Source organism: Passer montanus, unplaced genomic scaffold (genome assembly GCF_014805655.1).
Source record: "Passer montanus isolate IOZ18808 unplaced genomic scaffold, ASM1480565v1 scaffold29, whole genome shotgun sequence".
NCBI classification, from domain to species: domain Eukaryota; kingdom Metazoa; phylum Chordata; class Aves; order Passeriformes; family Passeridae; genus Passer; species Passer montanus.
In genome coordinates this window covers 8,619,518-8,633,539 of record NW_024367596.1, presented here as the reverse complement: position 1 = coordinate 8,633,539, position 14,022 = coordinate 8,619,518, and the positions used below count along the sequence as shown (strand labels likewise).

Here is a 14,022-nt window from a genome sequence, read left to right as displayed (position 1 = left end):
AGAACAAATGCATACTTGACATCATTGAAATATTTCACTTTTTAAATAAAAGCCATTTTAAAACTTTCAATGTCACTTTATTTTCATTGAGGAAAATATAACATTTAAAAAATCCAGATTGAATAAGAAACACTTTCAAACATAAATTAAGAAAAAACTTTTAAACTGCACATTTCTTGCAGCAAGGGCAGCTCTTCCATAAAACACATTCTTACAGATTTACAAAAGCAGTCTGACAGGACAGTTCAAAAGCTTTCAAGTCTTGTCTTTTTTTTATTTCTGGCATTCACTAAAGAAAAACTCACCAAAAAAAATTCCTTTGAACCCACCATCTGCTTGGTTCCATTGAGGGCCCAAGGTAAAGTGCTCAGCAGCAGGACTGGCAGTGTCAGATACAAACTTGGACTTTTCCTATTCCAGTATATTTTTGATGGTTCTTGAGGTATACTCTACCTAAAAAAAAATACTCCAGTTTTTCTTCTATGTTCACCATCCCTTTGGTCACATGAAGTTATTCTGTCAGGTTGATCCCCCCCCCGCAATAAAATATTATTTTGCAATCATAGAATGGTTGGAAGGGACCTTAAAGATCATCTTGTTCCAATCCCCCTGCCAAGGGCAGGGATACATTCCATGAGACCAGGGTGATCAGGGCTCCATCCAACCTGGCCTTACATGTAAGTTTTATGGTTTTCTTCCAAAATCATAGCTTGGGTTAAAACATGCACGTGTTCTTCACCTGTATTTTTGAAGAACTGAGGTACATGATAATTTGCTGTACAATGCTCCTTCTAAAAATGTGGGAAGACCAAATATTCAGAGTGTTCATGATTAAGAGGTATTTTTCACAAAGAAGTCGTTACAGGCCTGGCAGTTGGTACCAGTGAAAAACAGCTGGGCTAAGAGCATCTTGTTATTCCATTTAAAACTGAGAAGAGCAAGAGATGAGGCATTCTCCTTGGCTTCCTGATGTTTCTTGAAAAGACAGTGTCAGAATTCCACACTACCTTTTCATCACAGTTGTAAAGGAAACCTATAAGAAAATGTGCAGAGAAAAAAGCTATTTCATCTGGGGTTTTTTTGTAAAGAAGGAATTCAAGTGAATCAGAGAAAAAAAAATTTAGAAACTAAGGTCAAAATGCAAGCTTTTCATCTGAAACATCCTTTAAAAAATAAAAACCTTTAAAACTCGTAAATCCCATCACTTCAGTAACTAGAGAACATACTCAAACTTTTAGAAAAATACACTGACATCCAGCTCTGCTGTTGTTACACATCTTTTAGAAATCACTAGCCCAAAGCAAGGCAGACTGCCTGGAACCCTCAGGAGCTAAACCACTGAAAGTTTTAAGTCCAGTCTTTAGAAATGCCCAGATTGTTGAAGGTTAAATTCAGACATTAATTTCTCCCACTGATAAGAAAAATATTACTGCAATTTTCAGATTCTTGAAGCTGTTCTGAAAAATCTAAATGGTTTGTTTCTTTGATTCTGTTTCAATAAATAATATAAAGAAACATAAGTTTGAATAGATTCCTTTTGATATAATGGCCTTGCAATATTTTGTTCTCAAAACAATGGTAACAAAGGCCCTTCATTACACAGTTCAGCTCCTAAAAATTAAAGTAACAGGAACCATATGGAAAGTACACACAGGCCTGTGACCACTTTGTGAAGCACACAAAATCCATACAGTTTGTGTGGTTTTAAGAAAAAAATGTAATCACTGGTCAACATGGTCCACATTCAGAAAACGAGTAAGCTAATTCTAAATTTGGGTGAAGAATTTTTCCTACAATTTTTGTTTTGTTCAAACTTCAAAGGGAAAGACCCAAGTATCTAGATGGTCTGGTTCCATCTAATAAGCAGGGTGTTATCAAGGACATGTTTTGATCCACTAACCAAATCATGTTCAAGCCACTGTTAAAATAATACTTTATTTTTTAATTAAAAACATTTTAACCAAAGTTCTCCTCTGCACCCAATAAAAACACCATAAGTATTAGTTACTCAGTATTCACATCCAACCCTTTGATACTACATGCCTATCTGATCAAGCAAAACAAAACCAGAACCTGAAACAGTTGTCATTAACTTGATCAAAACAACTTGCACTCCGGGAGGGATTATAATGGTGGGATGCTGTATGGTCTGACTGTAGGGAAACAAATAAAAACCTAATCTTCTCATTGTGCTGTGCTTTCCTAAGTCTTTACAACACTATAACATCATTAGAATTTCAGAATCGCAATACAGAGGATACCAAATATCAAAACAAATCAGATGGAGGAAGGATATAATATATAGTTAAAACAAGCAGATCTGTGGTGACACCAAGAATGAATACATCAAAATATATCACTTACTTCTTGTAATACTTGTCCAAGTGTCTCCTGGCTGTGAATGCGCTTCCTGTTGAAAACCCAAACCACACTTATTTCTGCACAAAGCATTGGGAATCTTGCCAATATCAAGTATTTATCCAGAGAAGATATATCAGGCTTTGTTCCACATCCTTTCCCTTAGCAAATCATTCTGCAACTCTATTGAGTCTTACTGCAGTCTTATGGAATTTACAATTCTGATTCAGAGCTGTTGTTATTCACATCATAGTCAGGAACTACCTGGAATAAGGCCGGCTACTCATTGCATTTTCTCAAAAACACCTCTGAATTTTAAAAGGCATTGGTAACTTTCAGCCTAAATCCTAACACTGATGATTAATTAATTACTTAAGTAATTAATTTTTTAAGTGTCATCTCCTCCAGCAAGAGACATCTGATAGTCAACAAGTGATACAAGAAGATTTAACAAATGCTACCTTCTTTAGTCAATCTTCCAACATAAACAAAGTAGTAAGCAGTGCAGGCAAACAACAAAAATACAAAGACTTCACAAAAAGTTTCCATCAAGAGAACATGTTACTGCCTATTGAAAATATGCAGTCATTTCCATGCATCCTGTAATACATGCACTAAAAAGACTAGAAAAGCAAATAAAAGGCAACATAATTTTACCTGTCTATTTTGGTTGCTATGACCACTGTAAAACTGCCCTCTGTATTGGGCAAATATGTAGAAGGTATAATGACATAACTTCCTGCAGGAAGCCTACAAAGTCTGCTGACTTCCTGGGAATAGCAGTGAGGAACACAGCTCACCAGTGGCTCCAAGTGTATAAAAGAAGTAGTTTGTGGTTTCCAACTGCTGTTAGGCACCTGCAAAAAAGAATGCAAACATGCCTACTGTTTCATCTGTTTCAGTCTCAAAAAGTTTCATTCCTAGGACACCACAGTGTGATATGGTCCATCTTTATTCCAAATACTCACTCTGCTGTACAGAGCTAGAGAGAAGAAGAATGGAAAAGCTTGCAGAAAACCCAGATGGCAGTACTAAGAACAGATGAATCATTCCTAGCCTGTTTGTAAACAATGCATAGAACCCACTACTCACACAGCTCTGTTTTCTAACCTCACTCTTCCCTGCTGCAGCCTAAAGCACTTGTTTTCTGCCTCAGGGATCTGCTGAACAGACTGTGTCCTTCCTATATCTAGTAGTCGTTCCTGTACTAAAAAGTCATATTAGACTTCATCTCAGTCTCCTCTAGGAATGTACAAAATGCCAATCTTTCTTCACATATTGTGTACTTCAAGTTTTATGGTTACTTCTGGTGCCCAACTCCAGACTTTTCACTTCAACACCACCTTTTTTTTGAAGCATGTTTTCTAAAAATAAAGCTACCTTTCTCTGCAAAATAGGTACTTAAGCAGAAGCTTCTCTGGTTACATTTATGCAGTTGAACACTGGCACACACATGTTGAATCTGTAGCTATCCATATCAAATCAAATCCTGTTTTGTTTCTGATCACCTGCTCAAGATATCACAGTCCCTTTGATCCAATATCATTTGCCTACAGACATTTAATTATTAGACACAGAGAAAGTAAGTTTTTGTGATGAATTACTAAAAAGTCTGTTCCTCAATTACTAGGGCACAAAGAATTCTTTGCAAATCCTCAAAAGAGTTCATCATTGCTAAAACTAATTCAGAACCTTGTAAGAATTCAGTGGAACCAATTATCTGGTTACTATGCTACGTAACTACCTATGTTATTCTATCTTTCATGGGCATTACTTCCCAGAGTCAGCCTGTGTTTCTCCCAGAAGCAGCAAGACCCTTGCAAACTGCAAGGAGCCCTGTGCTGCCAGGCTAACCTTCACCCTTGGCAAACAAGCAATCAAACTGACCAGAAGCCTTACCTGGAAAATATGGAAACCTATAGGACAACACTTGCTGTCCAGGCAGTGCTGACGGAGGGTGACTTTCACACTGCTTTTCTCTGGTCCTGCAGGAATGGAGAGGGGAAAGCAGGGATTGGTATGGAAGGAGGGGAAGTTCCTGCTACCTCCAGCATTTAGCCCATTCTTCCAGCATCCATGCAGCTGCACTGTCTCCCATTCGCCAGCTGGGAGTTCTTCACAGAGGGCAGCCTCCATGGGTGGTGGCTTTAGTTCACTATTAAACATAAGAGAGAAAAGAAACAAAAATGTATAAAACACATACTACCAGAATATAAACAAGTCTGACCAGCTTTTAAACAGCTGCCAACACTACATTTTGCCTCTGCATATAGCATTAAGCTGCAGTTTAGAGTGAAGATGCTACTTCTTGTTAGTATTTTAACAAGAGGTAGTAGCAGCTTCATGACAAAAATAAGGAACTGGGAAACTTGCATGAATTCAAAGACAATACAATGCTGTTATACAGCACTCTGCACAGTTCTTCAAAATATTTTGGACATTCCCACTTACTGCTACACTTGTATTTATGTCAACAAATTTAAGAAACGTTCTGGTTTGTTTTAAACCTACCTGAGAGAGATCCTTCCCGTTGAAAATACGCGAAGCAAGAAATTCCCTACTGCATCTTTCAGAAAAGTGCTGGGAACAACAAGATAAAAGCCAGGTGAAAGGTCACAGCACACATGGACTTCTCTATCGTAGGAATGGCAGACAGTACCTACAACTGGAGGAGCAGAGAGGGTCTTTGGAAGGTTAAATCGTTTCTTCTCCACCTAGAATAGATGCATAATGATGTGTGGTGGTTTAGGAAAAATTAGTAGCTTGTAAAAAAACTAAAAACCATAAAATATTGTTTTAAATATTTTTAAACATGCATAAGTTTACAAATAAAACAAAGGCAAAAGTATCAGCAGATGACCTGAACATCAAAGAGAAGTAGGAAGAGTTAATATTCAGGAGTAAATTTAGGAATGGCTTCAAGTAATCAGCCCAAAATGTCATGCACTAGTTTGGAACAATCTCAAGTGCTCAGTGACAAGAAGAAAGTACTAGTCCAGTAATAGTTTGTTTAGACAGTAACTGTGAGATAAACAGAACCATTCCAGCATAAACCAGAGACAGAAAATTTGTGACCAGTTGAATCATATCACTGGCATGGAAAATTAATGACTTTACTCAAATATTTCAGTAATGCTTTTAAACTTCTATTTGCAAAGAGAAAAATGTCACTTTTGTATTACCTTCCAGACATGTAATCCCACAGCCTGGTAATTCTTCCCCTGTATGCCCTCAGTCAAGGATGGATTTTCCTCTGCTAGGCGGGTTGGATGTTGAATCCTTCCAGCCCAGTCAGTGCTGTATTTCCTGTGTTTCTGCAGCAGAGCAATGCACACCTCACTCGACTCACAGACCCTCAGCCAGAACTTGGGGTTGGTGGGGAAGCTGCTGTTGTTGCGGCAGCCACCTGCAGACTGGCCTCTCACCCAGGATCCAAAGAGATTCTGAGAGTGATACAACACTTTCTCTAACAAAATAAGAAAAACATTGTGAGGATTTCAGACATGGGAAGCTGCTTAATTTTATACAACAAATATATGGCAGAGATTCCCCAGCCCAAGAAAACATGCTGTAATAGCCTTCCCCAAAGCAGAAATTCATGACCAAGATTTTGAGAGGCATAAAATCAATGTCACAGTTGGTAATGACAGACTGATGACATAATTTTTACAAGAAACTGTTACTAGAAATCTCAAGTATATATACCATTAAAAACAAAACATCACAGGGTTGTCCAGAATAACAGCCTTCTAGACAGATGACACTAATCTCTCAAGTAACTAGATTTCCTAGAAATATCAATGGTTTCTCAAAGATCTTTAATTCCTCTTGTCCTTCTGTTTTTCACTAGGGACAGAAAAGGCCAATGGATCTACTCAAGTAACTAGATTTCCTAGAAATATCAATGGTTTCTCAAAGATCTTTAATTCCTCTTGTCCTGTTTTTCAGTAGGGACAGAAAAGGCCAATGGATCTAGAGAAGAGGGGAAAACTGAAAAAGAGAAATGATGGTCTAATTGTACCCAACTTATTATTTTATACTTATATTTGCAACTCAAATAAATTCTTCCCCTTGATATAATGTTGTTTGCATAAGAAAGATGCCTTTTCATATCATACCTGTATAGAGGCTCTGAAGTTGTCCTTCCTCATTGACTGGAAAGCCCACAGTAATCTCATCAAATTCCCTGAAAAATTCCTCTTCATCAACCCAGAATTCTCCTTCTTGGATCTGTGAGAGGAGTTCTGAAGCAATTACTGGATCTAGCTGGTTCCATCCTTGACCACTGCACATAAGACAGAAGTTAACATTCAGCTCTTTGCCCAGCAGAGTTCAAGAACAATGTTCTACTAAATATCTCATGAAGCAGGACAGCAAGAAGAGATTTCTTCATTTTATTGTGGAATAATTGCATTGAAAATTTCTCTGCACATTGCTGGACAGGGAGAGGGATCATAGGAAACAGAAGTCATAACTTATCAAAGAAAACCTAGAAACGACCTAATACTACACTGGATGCAGAACAGACTTCTGGGTGAAATAGGTGTTTTGTTTACAACAGCTACTACAGTAAGAAGTCTGAGAGCAAAATAAACAGTTTTAACTGTTGTTTAAACAGGAGGCAAAAATGTAAAACAAGTTGCACTGTCATTGTTCTGAAAGAATTTTAATGCTTTACAACAAAAACGGCCATTTGTATTAAGCAACTGACTACCCCCATGAATCTGCTTGCCAAGTCTTGATAAACCAAAAATTTTAGCGCCTCATTATTTAGGGCTCATTAAAAACTAGTAGTTTCAACATTTTCGATTGTTTCACTAGCAAAAAAGAACAGTTCTGCACTTGAATAAAACAGGGTTTTAAGGCCATCCAATGAAATCCCATCCTCTTGCAACTATATGGCAACTTACTCTTTGACAAAGAAACTACAAGAGACCAAGTGTATAACCAAAACACTCTCAAAAGAAAAATTATCAGCTGAAGTCTCAATAAATGCAATTAAATTATCTTTCTAACTCAAGGAAGAAAAATATTTCTACAAAAATGTTCATGAACATCACCATATTGTTAACATATTTTAGTGCTGAACGCTTGGTGCTTAGGTCAAGAATTGCATGTTCTTTTGTATAGTCAAAACATGCTAACATTTTCCAAAATAAGCAAGTAGGGTCTGCCCTTTCATTCTTCTTACTTTTCTATTTCAGCTGCTACACATATTTCTGAAAATCCTTTAAAACAGTTCTCTTATTTATTTCTACTTGATATGGACTCAGATCCAGCTACTCCTACTTCAATCTACAGAAATGTGATCACACAAGCAACAAGCATAAGCATTCTTCCTTCTGCTATAGTTTTATAATTGCTTTTTTGCTTGTTTTCTGCAGCTGAGCCAGGAACAAATGAGGAGAGGCAAGTAAAGCTGAATGACTGCAAGAAACAAACATGATCAAAGATACTTAGATCAATGGCAGAACAACAGAGAAACACCAAAATCAGAAACAGAAAGGCAACACCTTCAGTTTGTCTCTATAAAAAGATACGACGATTTGATAAACAAAAAAGTTATTAAAAAAATTAGATTGCAAGAACTAGGAGATCAAATTTACTAGACTCAGAAGCAATGAGCTGTGTAAACTCCCAGCTCTCTAAAGAATTGCACACACACTGAAGCCTATTCTCCTCTGCTAGAGACTATTAGCAGTGTTTGCCTATGCAATACATAGATAAGTGGTTTTCTATAAATGGTTTTCCAAATGAACATAAAACTGCTCACCCCTCACACCAAGGCCCTTTCCAGCACCTCCTCCCCCAAGGATTTCGTATTCGTAGCAGGAAGATTTCCTTGCCTGACACTTCAGAGAGATTCAATGTGTCTATCACAATAAAGGCATGAAATTCTCCCAGTTCACTTGCACCTGAATAGAAAAAAAAATACCATTTGAAAATAAAAAAAGAATCTGTTCCATATTTTACAATAACATTAGTGAAAGAAGGCAATTTTGCAATAAAATGAAATTGGTTTTAAATCTGTATTAGATCAGCACAAAGAAACCCCAAACAGTTCATTTTAGTGACTATAAAGAAACAAAGCAACATTGCAAAGTGTATTAACTTGCTCCTTAATCTCAAGTCCCTACAAATTCACTGTGCTAAAATCAATTGAGGTTTTCAAGGTTGTTTTTGAGATGCTTTTTCAAGGGAGTGCATTCAGGGGAGGATGCATTTGTTTTTGAGAACTGACCATATTAGCGTCTAATATAAAATGCACTCCTCCAAAGGAGCCCCCATCCTGATCTCAGTAGCATCATTAAATCTTCATTTATCCAAACATTTCAAATTGTGCCATGAAACTGGCATGGTACTAGAATCAACACTTGTATTTGCTGGCTGCCTTGTGCTTTGAAGCCTGTTAATAGAGACATTTACTATCACCTTGTCTGGAGTTGAGGACTGAACAGCTTATTACACACTGTTCCTTCAGATTCATCAATCTTCTAAACACTGCCTTCTCCAAAACCATGCCAGTCTTCCCTTTCTCCACATTTTTTCCAGGGCCTTTCAGGGTCCATCTTTCAGCAATTCCTCCAGTCAGATCAACCAAAGCATCTGCCACTTGTCCTGCCCACAACTGCTCATAAGATCCATGCACTCTAAAAAATTTAAACAAAAAAATTAGAAAAAGCATGAAGAAAAAGTTTTTACACACAGCAAAACAAAAGAAACACGGTTCCTACACACTTGCAACCCCACTCTATATCACAGTAATGACTGTGCCCAACCTCATGACCCAAAGCAGGCAAGAGAAAGCACATCCTATCTTATTTATATAAAACACAACATCTAAAGAATATTTAAGCCATTGGATATTCCATTGCTTGATGGGAAGTTTCTTACATTCTATTAAAAAAACTGCTGTTGTCTAGTACTAGTCATTTGTACTCTATTATCTATGCTCTACATTATCTTTTGTGATATACTAACTGCATTGTGTATAAGTAAAAATATTTCTTCCTCTTCAATTACTCTTTATTCACTCTGCACAAATAACTAGAGCAGCACTTCCCTCAACTACCTAAGCAAAGCAAGAGACTGTCCCACCTGATGTAGCAGATGCAAAAATATAGCAGAAGAAGTCAAGACTAAAATAGAATTTTAAGACTGAAGAATAAGAGCTCTGCAGACAACAAATATTACATTTCAAACCTACAGAGAAGTTTTAACACGGCATTAGTGCTTCACAGCTTCTGCTCAATCTACAGTGAAATTACTACATAATTGAAGTCTGCCTCTGCCCTCTGCTGGCAACCACAAAATCTTCTGTTCAGATTCTTTGGGACATTAGATGTTTATCTTATCAGTGCATTTTCTCTCCAAATTGCTTTGTCTGTCTTGACAAGTTTTCTGCTGATGTGCTAGTATAAATCACTAAATAGCTGCATTTTCTTTCTAAAACAGTAAACTAACAAATTATACAAAAGAGCAGTGAAGCTCACACAACCAAAGCTTCAACTAGCACAAACTCACTAAATGTTGTTGTTTTCTATGAAAACATCTGCATGCTCTCTGCTTTTCATTGAGCTCTCATCTTCCCTAGCAAAACATCTTCCTCTAATAAATTAGGTAACTAATAGACAGAGACTTAACAAACATCATTTGAATCCTGGAAATTCGTTGCAGCTTACTTTTCACCAGAATTACCTCCCTAAGACTATCTTACTTGAGATGCAACTGGAAGCACACCTTACAGACCTACAGTTTAAAGAGTAACTTCTGCACAAGCCAGGATGGCACCACCAGCACCCACAATGCTCAGATCTGTACCCAAAGCAGCTGGGTAAAATAAGCAAGCAGAAGAAATACACCAACATTGTAGTTCTATTTCCATCAATAGCAGCGTTCACATACTTTGCATAAGCTTTTTCCAGTAGTGGAAGCCAAAACAAATCCTCTGTCTGACACTGGGAAAAGCAGAGTTTGCCCCCAAGGCAAGGCAGGCGATCATCAATGGTCACTTCTACCCAGTGGCCAAACTGCCAGACCCGGCACGTGAAGCAGCCTTGATAGGACTCGTCTGTCCAGCTGGGCTGACCTGGAGGGATCACCTGCAGGGCAAAAGCCAAAACCAAGGCAAACAATGAATTAATGAACTGCAATTTTTGTAAACAAAACTAGTTTAAAATATACTGAATTTGTATCAGGCATTTGTAACAAGCACAGAAAAAAATATGATAACAAAAACAGTGAATCTGAGCACAATGAAGGCAACACCCACATGGCAGCTTGGGACTGCAGAACAATACAAAAATGTCAATTAGGTGAAGAAAACTTCTCTCACAGGAAACTTCTCCATACCTTGTTCAGTAAGTACTTGCTCTTCTGCAAAGCTACACAGGCACACAGGAACCAACAGTCTCCCAAAATTCCTTGTTTCACTTGCACATCCTGCAGATTGTTTGAAAATAACCGAGGAGAGGAACATATGTCCTAAAATGAAAGAAGAGGAGTTAAAGCCAAACCTTGCATGACATTCTAAGGAACTCTGTGTTTCAGGGACTGGGAAGGTTTCAGAGATCTCTCATAAAATAAGGGAATTTTTAAGTCTAGAAAACTTCCCTTTCATACACAGCCTAAGTAAGAAGTAAGAAAGAAATGGCTTGTGGCAGTATTTTGCAGGTACTTCATGAATGTAAACCTAGTTCCCACATGAATTTTAGCACACAACTGTGACCATCAGGTGCAACCTTACCAAAAGGAGTAACAAGTGAAAGGTAACATAATTCATCAGCTGCTTGCTAGACTTATAATCAGCTGTGACAGGGCTGATGCTATCCATATTAAACTGCACATCCCAAGTTACAAAATTCTCAAAATTAGAACAAGGGAAAAACCTTTCCTAGGGCACAGAAAAATACATTAATTGGTAGCACAAGAGAAAATTTCAGATGCAAAATCCCAAACACTCAATCTGATCTGAAAGTGAGTTTGTGAAATGGTTCTCCTTACATATAAATACTTCAAGATATGGAAGTTAACTTATCAGTCCTCAGCAGCAATCAAGGTCTAAAGTACAAAAGCAGGAAGCTGCACACTTGACTCCATGAAATCACTTGCCAATTACACCTGATAAGCAACAGTTCTGCCAGTCCTACAGACAGCCCCAGACACTGGGGGAAAAAATACAACTCAAGACAACATGCTTTTTTCCTCCATTACATTTTTATAGCCTTTTTTCCCTTCTACACAAAGGCAGTATCATAAATACTTCACCTTAAATGGGTGTACTGCACAAATGCATTCTAGTGCTTTTAGCTCTAATACAGCTTGCTCTGCAACCCAGCTATAAGTTTAAAAGCAATACAAGTCATGACAAGTTATAAACTTGAAAATTTTCCTTTCCTGTTATCAAAGAAAGCAACCACAAAAAAAAGGAATAGACTTCAAAGAAATTCTAAAATACAACTCCTTATTTTCAAGACCGTTATGCAATATATAAAAAAATTTGGGAATGACATAATACTGTATTCTAACTTGGTATGCATATAATTTACATAATGAAACATATTTATAATAAAATATCTGAATTTCTCCTACTGCCATGAAATTTAAAAACCCTACAAGAGGATTTAAATCAAGCCTACAAACAAGCTCCTAAACTAAAAATTGTAACTCATGTATTGTTAACACTGACAAACACTGGTTTTATCACTTCTGTATTTCCAAACAAATAAGCAGAAGCAGTCATTCAATGCTAACTTGCATTTACTACCTAAAAGCCAAATTCTGCTAAAATCAGCCTTTTATACCTTAAAACTCACCTTAGGTCTCAACCAAGATATCTCTCCTCTAAACTGGGCAAGTGGGGTACAATAATTAAAAAATATGGAGGTATCACTGGCCGGAAACGTGGGGTCTGTGTAAAGGTCTCTTGCCACCATTAACTGCTTTTTTTCTCCCAGCATTTTCAACACAGCCCTAAGCAGCTTTGCCGGCTATTCCTACGACTTTAAATCGCCAGGCACCAACCTGCAACAGAAACGAGTGTTACCGGGGAATCACAACACGGAAACAAACAGGCATGGCGGATTTATTTAGGGATGGACAGCCTCCCGCTGGAACACGGAGCACCTGGAACCACCACAGCGCTGCTTCTTGCAGCACCTGACGCCACCCTGCACCGCCCGGCCTGAGGAGAAGGGGGCCCCTGAGGAGACCTGCACCCGCTTAGGTCCCTTACCCCGCTCTGCGCACATCCTCCACACAAAGCTACCCCTCCCCACCCGTTTCCTCACACCCAGCCCGAACAGGGCCCCTCCTGCCCAGCAGCCCCCCGTCCCCGCAAGAGGCGCCGGCCCGGCCGCCCCCGCTCCCGGTCCCCCCTCACCGCGGGGCGGCCCCGCCGCCATTGCCCGGGGCGGCCGTAACCCGGCAACGCCGGCACGCGCGGCCCCGCCCAGCCCGCGCATGACTGACGGCGCCGCCGGCCAATCAGCAGACGGTACTTGCGCGCGCAGCACGCGTTGGCCCCGCCCCCCGGCTGAGGGGAGCAGAGGAGTCCCCGGGGTGAGCGAGGCTCCCTGGCGGGGAATACCCGGGGAAACTGCTCGTGTGGGGCACGGGCTCCTACCGGCGGAGGAAAATTAATCCAAAGTGTTTTCATGGAGATTGTGACGGAGAAACCCAGAGAAATTGCTGGCTTTCCTGACCTCATGGCACAGATCACATTTTCGGATAGTTTAGCACCATATAGTCGTCCAAAGGGCTGAACCGTCAGAGGTGATATGTTAATTTCCATATTCTGATAGCTACCGCTGACTAGTGAAATAGAAAAGTGCCTTAAGAATACGGCCTAGCTCAGGAACAAAGAACAGAATTCAGAAATAAGGGCCGAACGAGGCCATCCTTCAGCACACCAAGGTTCTGGGTTTCAGGGCACACTGAAGGAGGCTGTTGTCTCTTCTGTGTTTGGGCCTTTCACATCAGTGTTTCTCAAGGAGCTCAGGTGTGGTCAATACAGAAGCTGCTGAGCCATTGTGGAAGGACGAGGTGTTTACCAAAAAATTTGCCATCACACTTGCTGTGATGAAGTGTTTGACTCGAAGGCCACCTGGTCCTTGGGTAGAGAGGTCATCTAAAGGAGATAGCCACACAAAACAAAGGCCTGACTGTTTTTTATCAGACATTAATGCAGAAATCCTCCTCTCAAGCCAACCTTAGCAGATGGAAATGCTCTCAGGTAGCTGCAGCCGCCGTCTATCACCCTGACATTCAGAAATAGCTTCTCTGCCCCTTGGTCATGCTCGTTGTACAGACACAAGGCTTCTCCCCTGCATACTGCAAATTTTATCAACAAACAAGACTTTTCACGTTGGAGTTTTGACCCTTTTGGGAGCAGAGGAAACATTGCTGGCAGTAAGAATAACCCTCTTGTCCACGGCTCATGCGAGGGAGCTGCAGCTGCACGGCTGCGAGTGAGCAACACAGGAGAGCTCTGTTGGGGGAGGGAAAGGGGAAGAAAAGGCCTCTGTGTCAGGAACAGTGAGGCTCTGATCTGTGTGATTTCACCCCTGCATTCTTTAGGAAAAAGCAATCACACAACTGCATAAATTCCATTAGAGGACTGATTCTAGAAATCAGGATAAATGTTGAGCTCTAACTGTAAATACA

At 39.5% G+C, this 14,022-nt stretch overlaps 1 protein-coding gene across 2 annotated transcripts; it reads right to left on the bottom strand.

The window, feature by feature from the left end:
- Positions 1 to 59: 59 nt before the first annotated feature.
- Positions 60 to 12,836, bottom strand: CAPN10 (calpain 10). 2 transcript variants are annotated; one of them, XM_039713797.1, is made up of 14 exons: positions 12,740 to 12,836; positions 12,174 to 12,381; positions 10,711 to 10,842; positions 10,264 to 10,460; positions 8,791 to 9,008; positions 8,132 to 8,273; positions 6,477 to 6,643; positions 5,541 to 5,824; positions 4,870 to 5,072; positions 4,258 to 4,513; positions 3,016 to 3,215; positions 2,365 to 2,410; positions 1,008 to 1,033; positions 60 to 453 (listed from the first exon to the last, which is right to left on the bottom strand). In XM_039713797.1, exons 2-14 carry the CDS (start codon positions 12,315 to 12,317, stop codon positions 450 to 452), a joined length of 2,019 nt encoding a protein of 672 aa, XP_039569731.1. In that variant the 5' UTR covers positions 12,318 to 12,381; positions 12,740 to 12,836; the 3' UTR covers positions 60 to 449. The 2 variants fall into 2 exon arrangements, 1 of the variants encoding a protein (XP_039569731.1); XR_005628006.1 differs by having other exon boundaries at positions 63 to 453; positions 740 to 1,033.
- Between the last annotated feature and the right edge of the window lie 1,186 nt (positions 12,837 to 14,022).

Excerpts from the sequence above, each read along its gene's own strand:
- CAPN10 (XM_039713797.1), bottom strand. The coding sequence starts at position 12,317 with ATGCTGGGAGAAAAAAAGCAGTTAATGGTGGCAAGAGACCTTTACACA. Across the intron at positions 9,009-10,263 it reads CTGGAAAAAGCTTATGCAAA|AGTGCATGGATCTTATGAGC; the intron begins GTATGTGAACGC and ends TAAATTTTTTAG. Across the intron at positions 6,644-8,131 it reads AAAGGGCCTTGGTGTGAGGG|TGGTCAAGGATGGAACCAGC; the intron begins GTGAGCAGTTTT and ends TCTTATGTGCAG.